The following is a 16840-nucleotide window of genomic DNA, read 5'->3' as shown; positions in this document are numbered from 1 at the left end:
GCTATATGATTGGATCTCGTCCCAACATTTGTACAATAAAAAAATTGGAGTGCTTAGCTCTAGCAAGTTAAGAAGAAAAGCTACTGTGGTGTGTAAGCATAATGTTTTTTATTTATATATAGTGTTTGTACTCTTTTTCAATCAATAAATCATTTGAGTGCTTATTTGGATCATTAAAATCCATTTTGTTATTTAGACAATCATATTTTCTTTAATTGCCAACGGAGTGCAAATATATCTTAGCTTGAATAGCTATCTTTGGAGCATAGATTAAACCTCAAACTTCTTAGAAGCCTTCAAAAACTAAGGCTTGTTTTTGTTTTCTGTAATCAACTGTGAGGCCCAAAGCACCAAACCCAGTAATGGGTTGGCCCAATGTGATCTTCTGCAACCATGGTGACGAAAGGAATGGACCCAAAACCCTTAGAATTAGAACCCCAGCAGCAGCAGCGGAAGAAGCAGCTGCCAGGGAAGTTCGCCAAAACCCCTGTTTCACTCGCAAAGGAGATTTCTTGGTTACTATAATCTGTTTTTTCTCGGATTTAAAAAATGAGAGTCAAGAAGCAGAAACGCCACCGCAGGGCGGTGAGGTTCTACACATCGTGTTTTGGGTTCAGGCAACCCTTCAAGGTTCTCTGCGACGGGACATTTGTGCATAACCTTATAGTAAATCGCGTTGCACCCGCCGATAAAGCTCTGTCTAACATCCTTGGTGGCTCCGTCAAGCTCTTCACAACAAGGTCTTCTTGCTTCGTTTTTCTGCTCGCTGCTATTTCTTTGGAATTCATGTCATATTTTTTAATTCAATCTGGAGTTTTATGTATTTCTCTTCTTTGGGTTTTATAGATGTGTTCTTGAGGAGCTCAAAAGACTTGGTAGTGCCTATTCTGAATCTCTTCAGGCAGCTCACAAACTCATGATTGCAAGGTAAGCCTCTCCCTCTCTCGCCCTCTATCTCTCTTTCTGTCTCTCTCTCTCTCTCTCTCTCTCTCACACACACACATAAAAGATTTTATCTGTGGTTTTACATATATTCTGTGGGTAGTGATTCCACTTTCCCTTGTTGGCTACTGTATTAACTCTAATATCAGATGTGATCATGAGGATAAAAAGAGTGCGGAAGCTTGCATTGCGGAGATTATTGGAGAGAATAACCCTGAGCATTTTTTTGTTGCTACCCAGGACTTTGGTTTGAGGAAGAAGTTTAGGGAGGTTAGTCCATTTCATCTTCTGTTGGGTGCCATATATTTTACTCTTTTCCGCCAATTTTTATACCTTTTCACAGGTTTATAAATTCTTTTTCCATTATGGTATTGGAAGTGCTTTCTATGATGAGATTCTCATTTACAATAGTTGCGGAATGTCTACAAATATGTTTCGATTTTGTTAGATTTTAACACTAACAGAATTAGTTTCTCCATCTATTTTCATGGCTCACTTTTGGGAGCTGGCCAGGCCAAAAATAGTTAACTTGTCATGATTTATCACTCCAGTTTAGATGAAGTTGGATATGCAGAACATTATACGACATCATGTATTAACCTATATTTTTGGCCTTTTGGCCTTAATCATCTTGTATGAGGTTGATTAACAACACTTTTCTAGCGATCTTGTGAATTAATCGGCATATTTATATCTAATAATAGCTGCTTTTACTCATCTTGCCATGATCCACAACTGCATTGCAATGGATCCCTGTGATCTGCACCCAGGATAGAAGAACTTTGTTATGGACAAGTTTAAGCCTTTAAGGATGTAGTTGTAGTCTTATTGAATTTTGAAAATAGCCTTATCTGACTTGAAATAACCCTTAGGACACAAAATCATTTCTGAAAGTTTAGCCATTCTGCAGGTACCAGGTGTCCCTCTCATATTTGGTCTAAGAAATGCTCTCTTCCTTGAGCCGCCATCTGCATTTCAACATGAGTTTGTCAAAACTTCTGAAGAACAACGCTTACATGCAACTGAGTTAGAATATAAAATGTTGAAAAATAGGACCAAGAGCACATCAACAAATGAGGAATCTGGACATTCTTCTGATGAAAATAAAGGTCCAGGAGAAATGCAGCCTGTTAAAAAGGACAGTGCAAGAAGGAGAATGGATGGTAAGGATAGACCTCAATTTAAAAGAAAGAAAGCGAAGGTATAATCCTTTCTCATTTTCCCATATACAGTTATGAAATCTTCAGTGCCTGCTTCAAGATTGTTTAGTCTGATGTTTTGTTGGTATAGTTGAGTCTAGGTGAAAAAAGAAAATTTTAAGGTCAGCAATAAGTAAATTACATTTTCATTTTCTATGATAGTTACAACTTATAGAATTATTTATCCATCTTGCTTGAATGCAGAAAGGGGTTTCTCAAGCAGTTTGCTTAAAATTTATAAGAAGTTAATGATGAAGAGAACATGTAATTCAGAATGTTACTACAAAGAATGACTGTACATCTAACATTGTCGAATGTGTATATTGCTTATGCTACATGTAAAATTATAGTCCTTTCCTACTTGATGTTTTCTATAAATATTTCATTTACCCTATTCCTTTTTGTGATGAATAACATACAGAAGTGGCTGATGTTGGCAATATTGATATATTTAGGCACTGAAGCAGTGTTATAGTTAGTTGAATTCAGTTATGTAGTATCAGTGAATTAAGATTATCACAATATACATGGTTGCATGCTATTCCTTGGCTATCTACTTTCAAAAGGTTCTCCATTCTCATATGGTTATGTATTCTAAAATTTTCAGGCACCAAATCCACTTTCATGCAAGAAGAAAAAGAAGGATGTAAACCCTAAGCCTTCATCAGACAAGGTGTGTATAACTTTGATTTTACAAGTTCTTACACTTTTTGTTGGATTTATATGTTGAATAGTGGTGGGCATTATTCTGTGTTGAATTATAGCATTATTGGATCACATCTCAGTTTTGATCGCTTTAAAATCCAATACAAAATCATCTTTGTTGTAAGAATTTAATTTGATTATCTATGAAGTTATACTTCAGTGTGCTAGAAAGGAGTGAAGTTGGTTATATTGATCAATTTGAAAAAACAAAATGTTGCATGAGTACCGAAATTTGCTAATAAATATTTCTGGTCCTGTTAGAGAGTGGAATTTTGTTTCAACAGTATAGGATGAATTTGGTGATTGTCTATGTACTGGGTTGTGATGCATCAGAAAATTATTTGGGAATAATAAATTGGGCTTCAAAAGGACATAGAAAGTTACCAGCTAAAATCAAGATAGATCCTGAAAGTGTCATTAGATCTGATGCGCTTTAATGCATTCACATGGTTATGTGACGTGATCTCAGAAAAGCTGGATTTCGCATTCTAATAAATCTTGGATCGATACCACAAGATGTATTGAGTTGAAATGGTACTCATTGTTGCTAAAATTTGGGTGCTTCTGCACAGGAAAGTAATGCTGGCAACAATGCTACGAGAAGTAGGAGCAGGAAAAGAAAGAGATCACGTAAAAGCAAAAATCTCACAGAGATGGACAGCCAATAGACTACTCGGGCAAATTAGGGGTGCTTCAAAGTTGGGTTTGCAATGAAGTAAACATTCATTAGATTAGTTAATTTGATGCAATATAAAGCTTAACTGTGACTGCTGATGTGTAAAATGAGATTTTATTTTCAGATTAAATTAGAAGTGGAAAATACGGTTTTCTTTAGCATTGTTCTCTGTTTTCTTCTATCTTCCCCAGTTCCTCCTAAGGAGTATATTGAGGCATTTACTTTAGGAACTTGACAACTTCCTTAAATTTCCCTCCATGCATCAGCTGGAAAAGGGTATGGATAGAACTTATTGGTTACTTGGATCAAGAAAAATATTGGATTATGAAGCGCTGATGCCCCTGAGTACAAGGAAAAGTAAAAGGAGAGAAAGCAACAGTGTATCTATTTAAGAATACTCATATATAGATAGCAAGTGGCATACATCCGTTTGCACTGAATAAAAATGTAGACAATTTTTTAGGCCTAAACTATAAGTTAATATTTAGGCTTAGTGCTTGTTGGTATCCATGAGCCTCGTCCCAGTCAAACCACAAGCAAGAGCCTCATGAGGAATATCACCAAGACGTTCAACTCCTCAGCAAGAACCACACCCATACCCATATGCAAATGTGGCTCAATGTGGCAGTGGAAGGCCCAAGCCCTGGATTATCTGCCACAAATCTCAGTGCAGTCCACCCATAAGGAAAATCACTGCTGTATTCTTATAAGGTGGATTCTTCAAGTTGAATTTGCTCTCATCATTATTTGTAAACTTCCCTTCTCCATATCCTAAAACCCAAAAGTCGTGACCATGCAAGTGCCATGGATGGACTTCACTAACGCCTGTTTTTAATGCATTAGCATTTTGAAGAATCACATCCACTGTGTTCTTGTAACCAAACTTGTAAATCCCACTTCCAACAGTAGTGTTAGGGTTAACTGGTGGTTTCATCACATCATATTTTTCAGGGTAGTTCTCGGGTGGGTTTGCTTGATCAAATGCACCTTGAAGACCATATTTCAAGGAGCCTAAATAAGGAGTTGCGGGTAATGAGAGGGAAACATTGTTGATTGCCCACTTAGTGAAGCCATTGTATTTATTTTGGGTGTTTAGAAGGATGATCCGACGGTCGTAATTCTTCGGAGGCTTCGGAGTATTCATGTGAGCTAAAACTTTTTTAGTGAACGCCTTGCTTCGAGCAGTGTCGTTCCATGGGGGAGTTACAGGAGGAGGAAACTTAGGCAATTTTGAAACAGAATTTGGCAGATAGTTTAATAAGGTTAGGGCTTGAGGGGTATGAGGTTCCCTTCCTATTACTCCTGCAGAAATCCAGTAGTTGTTGGGTTTTTGATTTGTGGTTATTAGGACTGAGTAGCTCTCACCAGAATAAATGTCCAAACTGTTGGTCAGAAATGGTTGAACATAATTTCCATCAGCTTCAACCACCAGCATCTTGTGTCCCTGTAAACAAAAACAATTTAAAATAAAATAAGAATTAAAGTAATTGATAAATTAAAATAAAATTATAAAATATTATTAAATTTTTCATTGAAATAATTAATGTATTCAGCTTTTGGCAAAGCTGTGCCTGTGCCATCCCTTCTCATGACAGTGAAAGAACAAAGAAGTGGTCAACAAAATTATGATCATGAGATCATATGTTGTTGTCATGCAAATAATTTTACAGGCAATTAAATTGTGCGAGACTTTAACTCTAATGCTATTAGGTATGAGCAGTTGTGTTCATATATCAGTGTAGATTATAAGTCGACATACTCCCAAGTTAATTACCTTCTCAGAATCTTAAAAGATTTTGATTTTTCAGGAACCTCCAATGGAATATGGCCAATTTGCTCTACCCACTACTCTGGTGGGTCCCATTCACTGCAGGGGACTTAGTGGCCACCCACCATTTAAATCATTTTTGTTTTCTTTTTCTTGTTTTATTATTATATTCCTATTTTCTTATCAAGTTGATAATAGAATGACGATGAATAGATTAAAACGAAAAACATCTTACTTGAATCTGAATTCTTTAAAATTTAATTAAAATTTAATTAAAATTTATTTTAATTATTTAATATATATATATATATCAAATTGATTATTATTTAAAAATTATTCAATTATATTTAATTTTATATATTTTAATTAATATTTTATATAATTTTTTTTATTAATATTTTATATTTTACAAATTTAATAATTCTATAAAATATTTAAATTGTATTTATTTAAAATATAATATATAAAATTATAAATATTATTATAAAAAAATTATATAATAGTGTACCATGAACATTTGACTCTATATTAATTGTACTCTCATTATGAAAACAAAGACAATCATATTAAAGTCACCAATAAGTGGCATGGATGGTAAATTCCTCCTGCGCCATTTCCGGCCATTTTCTACTCTCAAGACACGTTTAATTCCCCATTTGCTCGGATAAGTGGGAGTCGATTTGTAAATTACTTTTTTTAATTTCAATTAGTAAACTAATTATGGACACGTGGTCCACATTGGACCAAACAGCCCTTGGAGATTGGAAAAGTAGCATTAGCAGTAGCACGTTATTTCTTAGAACACCACAAAATTTTTGTGCTTTCTTGACAGATCAATCCTGCAAAGTAATATTATATATTCTCTCTCTCACTTTTGCTCTTGACTCTTGTTCCCAGTATCTTTCTTCATCCACCATCGTTTTTCAACGTGCTCATATTCCTTTCCTACCATTCCCCACCATGTTCTTTGACAACCCATCCCTATGTTCTTTATCCTTTCACCCCCACTTTGATGGCAACCCAAAACACAAAACTAATATGACGTGAAGGGAGACAATTTGTTTTATTCAAAAGAAAAATTCCAAGAATAAAAAAGATTATACACGAAATATTTCACACTTAAAGAGTTTTAGAGGGTGTTAATATATGCAGCCTTATTCATATTTATAAAGAGACTATTTTCATGACTTAAATTCATAATTTTCAAGTTACAAATGAAGTAATTTTATCATTACACTATATGAATGAAGCAATTTTACTTTGAAACCAGAGCTATCCTCTAATATCAGAGTAACGTATTTATGTCAAGTTGATATAATGATAGGGTAAGCAAAATTTAGGAGGTGATGGAGGAGGGCCATAACAGCCATGAAAATGAAAGAAAACCATTGAAGAGAGACAAAGAGATACGGAGAAGGGGGAAAAGGAAGGCATCGTTATTGTTTGAGAATGATTTATGACAAGTTATAAAATAATTTTTTTGAAGGTCATGAGATTCCTAAAACACATGAGGGCCACAACCATGAAAATTTTGAAAAATCCTTAATCATAAGAGATGAGAGAGAGGATAGAGGAGTGAGCAAGCATCTTTTGCTTGACATATGATAAATTATTAGATAGACCTATAGTACTTTGATATCCTTAATAGTTTCAATATAGTGACACCCATTTGTTACTAGAGGACGAAAATCATTGTAATATCTTACTTTTTTTGCTATTTTTACCTTAAATTTTTTTAATTGAAAAATTGAACTTATTAACTCGAGAGTGATAGACTCAAACTTAACTCCCTTTATCCAGATGAAGCTAGGCTTTATATTTTTCTTTGCCCATCACTTTGCTAAAAAGTTGAACATCTTTCAACCCTACGATCACTACTTCACGCTACCCTTCACAAGTGGTGAACTTTCCTAGAAAGAACTATAATAAATTTCTTGAAGGGTACGCATATGCATTTTAAACGCCATACAATGTTCCAAGATTTTTTAGCATTATCTAAGAGGTGACAAATGACTAGTTAACCTAATATTTATGTGTGCGATGGAAAATCAGAATCTTGTTAACTTCAGCATAATTTATTATTATTTTTTTAAGTATATGCATTATGAAAGATTATATCATTGTTTGTTTGAATCGAAAACTTAAATCAAAACCAATTGATATTTTAAAGTTTGATTTAGAAAATAAAATAATCTAATCAACCGAAATATTATTTGTTTTTATATAAATATTATATAAATATAAAAATATATTTTATTAATGAAAAATTTACCAGAATTAAATGGAAATCAGCATACTAGCTATAGCTAAATCAGCATAAAAATTAAATATGATATGGAAAAAATTTATCTATATCTGGTATTTCATAAATTTAAGATATAAATATATAAATTTTATCATATATTTTATATTTTAAATTTATAATAGAATAAGAATATTTCAGAATGAAATATACTTTAATAATATAAAAACCCCAACCACCAATTTGAGAGAAGCTAGTGCAGAGGAACTAGCTATTCATATTATGTAGGACTTGTTCGGCTGCACATGGAGGATGTAGGGTGCAAATTGCTCACCTCCCTTTATGTTGCACTCATTGATAAGGTTTTTGTTATATTTTGCTGCTAGAGAACAATCATATTGCCCTCTGCCATTGATGAGCAAGGTCTGAATATAAAGCACACACTTCATCATCAGCTCCAAGTTATAAGGAAAAAGAAATCTTAACCAGAACAAGTAAATAAAAGAGTGGAGGACAATGATGCATCAACTACTAGCTGTTCAAAATATCAAAACTAGATTAAAGTAATTTAGGTAAGGTTAAGGTTCAATTATTGGTAGGGTATATGTGTAATTTTGGAAAAATATATTTTTTTTCTTGTTTACATAGGGAAAAAAATAATTTTTTTTTTCATAAAATTAGAGATAGGGGTTCATTTATAAATATCATACCAATCATATTCATAGACAGGGATGATTGGCCAATGAGCTGAATTGAATCAAAATTGATAATTTCAGTTAATTTATGGGAATTGAAATTAAAATCATAGCGTGTCTGATTTCAGTTTTAATATTTTAAAAAAATCTTTAAAATTATATAAAAATCAATTTTAACTCAAAATTCAACCAATTAATTTTAGTTTACTTGAAAACCAATTTCAATTAATTTAATTCTAATTTTAATTAAATCGATTTAAAATTTTAGAATAATATCATTGCCGACATCTAGATATAACATAAAGAGTTATTCTAGCTTGTTGGATTATTCATCTATCGACAATTGAGAAAAAAATGTACAAAAGTTTACCCATATGATAATATTCTTTAGATATATATATATATATATATATATATATATATATATATATATATATATATATATATATATATATATATTAAAAGAATTTTAATTCAATATGCGTGGGCTTGCATGTGCATATGTACTTTCACCATTAAACTAATAATTTTATTAATTAAAAAAAATTATTTTTAGCAAATGCATATGAGGGAATTGAATTAAAATAATTAGATATATTAATAATTAATTAATTAATTACCTGGGGCTCGCCAATCCAACGAAATGGAATAGAGGAGAGGCCAACTTCTTGATGATGAACACTTTGGTGCCACCAATCACTCAATAATAGGTCAAATTCACCATCATAGTGAAATGGTTCTTTCTCTCCTTCTGCCACATCAACTATCAGAGTCCCATATAGCCCTGCTGATCTTTGCATTCCATAGTGTCCATGGTAGAAGTATGTTCCCGCCTGCACTATATAATTTTATTATACCTCCTAATATATATATTTTCTAGTGTTAAATGCATTAAATAATTATTTAAAAAAAAAAAAAAAACTAAACAAGCAAATGAGGGGAAATCATTATCAATATACAAGTTTATGCAATTGAATAAGCTATGATTTTATTAAGGTTATGTTTGCTAGAAGATAATATAATATAATGTAATTAAATTTTTTTTATTAAAATTAAAAAAAATTAATATATTGTAGTAGGATCTATAAAAATAACAAAAGTTCCTTATTTCCAGGCAATGAGGATATATTTTAGAGTCTAATCTATTAATTAAACCCATAGAGAAGTCACAGCCAATATTTTTTTTTTTTAGAGATAAAACACACAGATTAACAATGAAAGTGGACCACAACCAATAATTTTTTTATGGTAAAATATTTAATTTAGCCTCTATACTTATTGAGAAAGTTCAATTTAATTCATTTTTTACTTTTCGTCCAATTTAACTCAAAAATTTTAATTTAAGATCAATTTAATCAAAAACTTAAAATTTATGAGCTAAATTTCTTGATTTTTTTTATTTAAATCAAAAATTAAGAAATTTATTTTTTAATTTTGAGATTAAATTTTTTAATTTCTTGATATAAATAAGGGGTGAAATTAAGCTTTAATTTATTTTTTTATTGAGATAGATTTTTAATTTATTATAATAAGGAGAGAGAGATTTTTACCCTGTCAACAGTGAACCTGTAAGAAAAGGTTTCACTAGGGTTAATAACACACTGTGTAATGGCAGCAGTTCCATCAGCCCAAGGCGTCCCCAGCTGTTAAAGAAAAAAAAAAGTTACTAAACCATAAAATAAAATAAAATAAAATAAAAATTTTAATATAATGTAAAGGAAAACAGCTAGCTAGTACATGAACTCACATGCAAAGATGCTAAAAATATCAATCAGACTAAAGCAGACTTTCATGTGTTTGGTTTTTTTAAGTATTATTAGGCTTGATTTTTATTGAAAAATTATTTGTTTTATATTCTGATAAAATTAAATAAATAAAATAATATTTTTTTAAAATAAAAGGACCAAAAACAAAATATTTTTTTCCTAAAATAAAATAAAAAGAAAGGGTAAAATGAATAACCTGTCTGATTCCATGCCAGTGAATGACAACACCTTCAGTGTGGAGCTTGTTTAGTAGCTCAATATGAATGGTATCTCCGGCTCTTGCTCTGATCGTCGGCCCTGGAAACCGACCGTTGATACCCATCACCACATTTTCCTTACCGTCAGGAGACCAGAACATGTACTCCACTTCCCATTTGTAGAAATGCCCTTTAATAGCTGCAGCAACTACAGATGCTTGGATCAAAGACGATATCAAAACAATGTAAACCAAAAAGAGACCAGAACAACTCCTGAAACTTCCCAAGCTACCCATTAAGTATGTTTGGCTTGGAAAGAGTGAAGCTGCAGCAGAAGAAGAGAAGAAATTATTTGGTCAATGGAGAATATGTATAGGAGAAGAGCACTACTGCTTTTGCCTATTGGTTGATACAATATGCGCATATATATAGAGAGAGTAAATTGACACGCACTCAAATGGAAGGTAGTGTTTTTTGTCTTGTCATGACCTAGCTTATTTTAATTTATAAAGTTTATTAATATAAAGTTTATTAAGCATTTTTTTTTTAATTTATAATTTTGCCTTATTATTTTAGCTTGCATCTTTTTAGTGAGATTTTTTTTTTTTTACTCTCACTCATTATCCCAATAAATTTTTGTTGTAATATCTACATCCATTTTTTTTCCTTTATGTTATTTATTTTGATTATAAAGAATGAAAAAATGGAGGATTATACTAAACTTATATTGATTAATATTATGAATGGATGGTAACATCACCTTTTATTTGAATTCCAATATATATATATATATATATATATATATATATATATATATATACAGGGCGTAATAGTGTGAAAATGTGGGCAAGACAAGCCATTCCACTTATAAGATGACAAGAAATTATGGAGTTGGTGAAATCAAATTAATTAATCAAAAGAGGATGATTTACTGCTTTTGGAAGTAGTTGTCACCTTAACTACTAGAAAGGCCGAATATATAAGTTTATCTCTATATTTTATAAAAAATTTGATGACATTCTAAATTTTTAAAATGTCTTATAATAGTCCTCAATTCATATTGAAATCTCATGATACACTTTATTTCTTGTAAAAGTGAAATTCGAAATCTAGTAAGCAAATGTCATATGAGTGCGATTGGAGTTTACTTTCTTTAATTTGGGTCTTAAAAATATCTTAATTTTACTTCATAGAAGTTGAGGTATAAAAAAAAAATTCAAAGTGTTATGGTGTTATGGAATTTTTTTAATAAAATTTAGACGCAAAAATAGTGCTCAGTCTAAAAAAATTCCACCTTCTCCTCTCTAAATATAATGCATGCATTTAATAATAATAATAATAATAATAAAATTTTAACTCAAAATAACATAAAATTTATAAATCAATCAATCCGAACTTAAATTAAAATTCTAGCTAAACTGTAATTTGATAGATAATTTAAACAACTTGTGACATTATTTGAATAGTTGAAATATTTGAATTTAAACTCACTTAATTTATTCATTTATCACCTCAAGACTTATCAATTAATATTTAAGTAATATTGTAATACTATGCTTCATGTTTTGAGAATAAATCAATACACAACTGCAAAATAACATAAATCTTAAAAAAATATAAATGTATTTTTATTGAAGAGAAAAGGAAAGAAAAATAAACAAGTTTATCCTCCATATCAAATATACACGACAAAAAATAAGTAAATTTATAATTGACATTATTATTTACGATCGATTTTATAATAAATTTGTGATTTTAATTTTTTTAATAAAATAATTATTTATAAAATTTTAATAATTGATTCACAAATTGATTGTTAAATTATTTACTATTAGTAATTAAAATATAATTAATTGCTAAATTGATCTAAAATAATATTAAAAAAATCTTAAATATATAATTAACAACTAATTTTAAAATTTTAATAATTAAGAATATTTCAGAATTATGTAATTAATTAATTAAGTCTTAATAAGTTTTTACTATAAAAAAAGCAGAGTGGGGCAACAAAGAAAAATAGTGATGAACAGCAAGAAAAGATGATTCATTCAATACATAATATCTTCACGATGAAGCAAGCCAATTAGCACTTTTCTAAACAAAAACGTGTCATTCGAACATATATATATATATATATATATATATATATATATATATATATATATATATATATATATATATATATTTGCAAAAAAGAAAGCCATAAGAATATGAATAAATCTTGTCATCAATAATTCTCTTTACAGCTACACTCATAATTACACAAGCTTTATTGACAGAAATTTATTCCTTAAAACATCAATGGAATATATTCAAATTACATAGCAATAATCTATTTAATCTCTTTATATTATTGTCAAAATACAAATTTAAAACTCTTTTCCAATTAAATTAAGATTATAAAATCACTCATCATGCATATTTTCAAAGCAACAATTAAATAAAGATTGAATTAATCACTATATGCCTTTTATTATTTTATTATTATTACTATTTCCTGTAGTCATCTCTTTTCTATAATATGGAAGACAGAGATTTCTTGCCCTTTAAAATGGGAAAGTTGTTGCCAATTTTTCATTGTGTTCATATTTGGTCAAGAATGACAAATGTTCATATTCATGAAAATTTTCTCTTTAATTGTTGTTTGATGGTTCTTAGGATATGAACTATACAACAAGAAAACTCCTGTTTTGTTTGTGTATGATTTTTTTTTTCATACAATTGATTTCGATTTGAATTCAAATTCAAAATCTCAGTATTGAAGATGACTCTAATATTGTTATATTTAATTTGTATTAGTTTTTTTACAAATTATTATTAAAGAATTATAATGTTCAAGCGCTGAAGTTTTTTTAATTTATACACTTTTTTAGTACAAGTGGTTCAAATATATTATTATAATTATTAGTGTTGTTGTGATGAATATTTCTTTTATGTTGATTTGTCATGTTTAATTTCATTAAAATTAAGGTAGATTTATCTAAGTAGGTTTAATATAGCAGTGAATATGCACTACATCCCATGAATTGGTTAAGTGTTCAATTTATGGAGTCGAAAGTCTAAAGAGGACCTCATTTTACATGTCTAAGCTTAAGAGGAAATAATTTTCTGTCAACAGTAAAACGAGGATAAGAAGATATCTTGGTCAATGCACAAAAAATTAAGGCAAATTTAATTTGTTAATTATGAAAATAAATAACAGTTGTTTTGATTGGATCACCACTTTATTAACAGTATAAGAATTTTTTTTTAATAATAATTTATATCTTAATTAGAATTACAAATTTATATTAAAAAATTTCTAAAAAAAATGAAACTTAATAGACAACGTTTGGATCTTAAAACCTAACGGCTTAATATAAATTTTTGAATGGGTAACAGTGCTTCTCACAATTTATAATATTGTTTGTTTTCTTAGATATTAACACAAAATAAGACATGCATTTCTTCCAATTTCGAAACAATTTATTGCACTTGTGATGCTTCTCTTTCTATTTTTTTTTTTTTTATTTTATAATCTCATTTTTTTAAATTGTTATTACAGTTGAGGGGATTTAATCCTGCACTGTGCTCAACGCAGAATTTTAATTTCATTTTCTTAAAAATTGCGTTTAGAAGGCATATAAAGAAGTGTGAATAAAGGCAACAAATTTTGACCTTGGACTTGTGATGCTTCTCTTTTTATTTAATTATTTCTTTCTTTTATTTTTATAATCTCATTCTTTTTATTATTATTATTATTATTATTATAGTTGAGAGGATAATCCTTAATCAATCAGATTCAAAATATATTTAGCTATCACTCGAATATATCAGTGTATTTTATAATATCATTTTCTTAAAAGTTGAAATGTATACACGTTTAATTAGCATTGATAAATTTTTTTGACATAAAATTATTATTATTATTAATTTAAATATAAATATTAAATTTAAAAATAGTAAAACATTAAAAAAACATATAAACAATTATGTGTTATTAAATGAGTGTAATTTTTCAACGCTTTTTTTATTACGTTGTCAATAATTGCATCTCAAATAACGTTACCAATACTTTCAATTTGTGTTGAAAAAAATGTTGGAATAGATCCCTTTTCTTATAGTGACCCATATTTTCCATCTCTGAATGTCAACAATTAGCTCGGTTTTAAATTAATTGAAATTTATTGTTTTTTTAAAAAAATAAATTAAATCAAATTGCATAAAAATTTAAAATGAATCTATTATAAATCAAATCGATTTAAATAAAAAATTTAAATTTTCATCGTTAAGTTTAGTTCGATTTAAATTTTTAATTAAAATCAAATTCTTCTACCACGCAAACAAAACAACTCAATATCATATTTGCGGGTTATTTAAACTGTTGTATTTTTTTTTTTTTAACTTGTATTTTGATTGATTGAATTCTGCTTAAGCTTTGAATTGTTAGTTTTATAATTATGAAAAGTTATTTGTGTCATTAATTCAAAATTTATTGGTTTTTTAATTTGATATTAATAAATAATTAAGAAATATTATCACTACAACAAATATATGCTTTCATAAAACTTTTTTAACATCATTTTATATATAATGTTAAAATAACATCAATATAATTTATTTAGACATCAATATAGCATATAGCATGGTTAATAATATATATAACATAATGCATAATAGTATTGTAAATTAATATAAAAATATTATTAAAAAATTTAAGTATTTAGATAATGTATTTATATATTACTGTGTATATAATGTATAACGTTAAAGTGTAAATTTATTATAGTGTTATAGTGACATTAGTGACTTCTTCTTCTTCAGGTTTTTTTTTCAAAGATAAAATACATTATAATTAAGATAATTATAATCAAAATAAATTGAGATTGGAGTATATTATAATTAAAGTATACTTTCCACTCTCTCTATATGTTATAAATATATTATTAAACAACTATAGTATTTAAAGATAATTTTATCAAAATATAAAAATTTATTTATAAATAAAAGAAAAAGTACAATTAAGTGCTCATATTTTTATTATTTTAATTTTGGGGTCTGAGTTTTTTTTAATAATTTAAGACTTATAGTTTTAGTGTTTTTACATTTAGATGCCAAAATAAATTAAGTATAAAAAATAATAAGTTGTTGCTAACATGGTGATAACATTGGTGTCATGTTAACTTTTCCTGTCATATTAATGCTTAATTAATATTTTTTTAATGCCATTAGTTACTTTATCTTTTAAATACTAACAATGTTAAAATACAAAACTTTAAGTAAAAAAATAAATAAATAAAAGTTCAGGGTGATACAAAATTTTTTTAGATAAAATTCAGGTGTGAAATAATGTATTCAGCATTATAATAATAATTTAAATGTTTCATAATTTTTTCATTTCATCAAAATATTTAAGTTTTGATACAATTATTTAGAATTTTAAAATTCATAAAAAAATTATCCTTATTTTAAAATTAAATATAAAACAAGTGTCTCAGTGATATTTTTTATTAATATAATGAGACGTATTACATCACCTAAAATTTAAAAAATACACACATACACACAGAGACAAACATCTTATATATAACTCCATCTACATATACTGATAAACTTCTTATATATAACTCCATCTCTTTATCTCTCTCTCTCTCTCAGATTTCTTTCTATCCGTGTCCCCCCTTCTTTACATCTCTCTCTCTTTCTCCTTTGCAAAAATTATTAAATTTGGAGAAAGTGTTGGACAAATTATGTGTTAGTTCGTTTTAATTCTGAGCTAATATAAGTAATTGAATTACTTTACACATTAAAAATAATTAGCCAAGCCAATTTTACAATCCATCCACTTATATTCACTTTTTTCTATTTTCTTGATGTGAGATATGTAATCCAACAATCTCCCCTCAAATACGATCACATGATTGTCACTTAATAATTAGTTAATATTTAACCTAATACAGGCCTAATTATACAATCTTATAGGTGGTTAAAACTCACAACTCAAACTGAGCTGATATAATATACAAAGCAGTAATGATAAAATAGCCAAGCGAATTCTATTGATTTAAGCTTGAGTTTATATACACGAAGATAGAATGATCTACAAAGCTCTAGAAGGTCCTATTATTATTACACTCAAATCTCTCTCCATTTCTCTACAAATCTCTTTAGCTCTCTTAAGTGCCTTTCAACGAAAAATTTGCAAGCACCAATTTAATGAGAGAATACTGATGGCTACTAGTGTTGATTTACTCTACTTCCTAATTAGCTGATAGTCCATTAGCTATGAGGGGTTTATCTCTCTAATTGACAATTATTTGAGGTCCATGGTTGCAATGAAAATATTGATGGATATGAGAGATAGATATTGTTGTAGCTATAACGAAAAGGGAGAGAAAGAGATATGGGTGTAACTTGCATAGGAAAGGAGAGAAAGAAACTCAGAAGAGAGAGAAGGGTGAGAGGAGATAGAAGGAAGGTGTTTATCATGGTTATTATTATTATTATTATTTTAAATTTTAATTGATATGTCATCTGAATCTTATTATTTATTAATAAAAAATATTAAATGACTCGTTACGTATTGGATATACTCATTCCAAACTTATTTTAAAAGTTGAATAAAATATCCATGAATTTTTAAATTTTAGACAATTAGTTTTAAGAAGTGT

General features: G+C 28.6%; 1 protein-coding gene and 1 pseudogene across 1 annotated transcript; one reads left to right on the top strand and one right to left on the bottom strand.

The window, feature by feature from the left end:
• The first annotated feature begins 414 nt into the window (after positions 1–414).
• Positions 415–3680, top strand: LOC131180771 (uncharacterized). The gene is made up of 6 exons (XM_058148435.1): positions 415–740; positions 847–927; positions 1092–1212; positions 1853–2143; positions 2749–2814; positions 3419–3680. The coding sequence occupies exons 1-6, from the start codon at positions 550–552 to the stop codon at positions 3512–3514; spliced, it is 846 nt and encodes a 281-aa protein (XP_058004418.1). The 5' UTR covers positions 415–549; the 3' UTR covers positions 3515–3680.
• Positions 3681–3907: 227 nt separating this feature from the next.
• LOC131180772 (L-ascorbate oxidase-like) lies at positions 3908–10587 on the bottom strand (annotated as a pseudogene).
• Positions 10588–16840: the final 6253 nt, after the last annotated feature.

Source organism: Hevea brasiliensis, chromosome 6 (genome assembly GCF_030052815.1).
Source record: "Hevea brasiliensis isolate MT/VB/25A 57/8 chromosome 6, ASM3005281v1, whole genome shotgun sequence".
Taxonomy (NCBI): Eukaryota; Viridiplantae; Streptophyta; class Magnoliopsida; order Malpighiales; family Euphorbiaceae; genus Hevea; species Hevea brasiliensis.
Note: the sequence above shows the minus strand (reverse complement) of the source record. Positions and strands in the feature narration are given on the sequence as shown.

Coding starts and splice junctions, on each gene's coding strand:
- LOC131180771 (XM_058148435.1), top strand. CDS start 550: ATGAGAGTCAAGAAGCAGAAACGCCACCGCAGGGCGGTGAGGTTCTAC. Junction 741..846: donor GTCAAGCTCTTCACAACAAG/GTCTTCTTGCTT, acceptor TGGGTTTTATAG/ATGTGTTCTTGAGGAGCTCA. Junction 928..1,091: donor CACAAACTCATGATTGCAAG/GTAAGCCTCTCC, acceptor CTCTAATATCAG/ATGTGATCATGAGGATAAAA.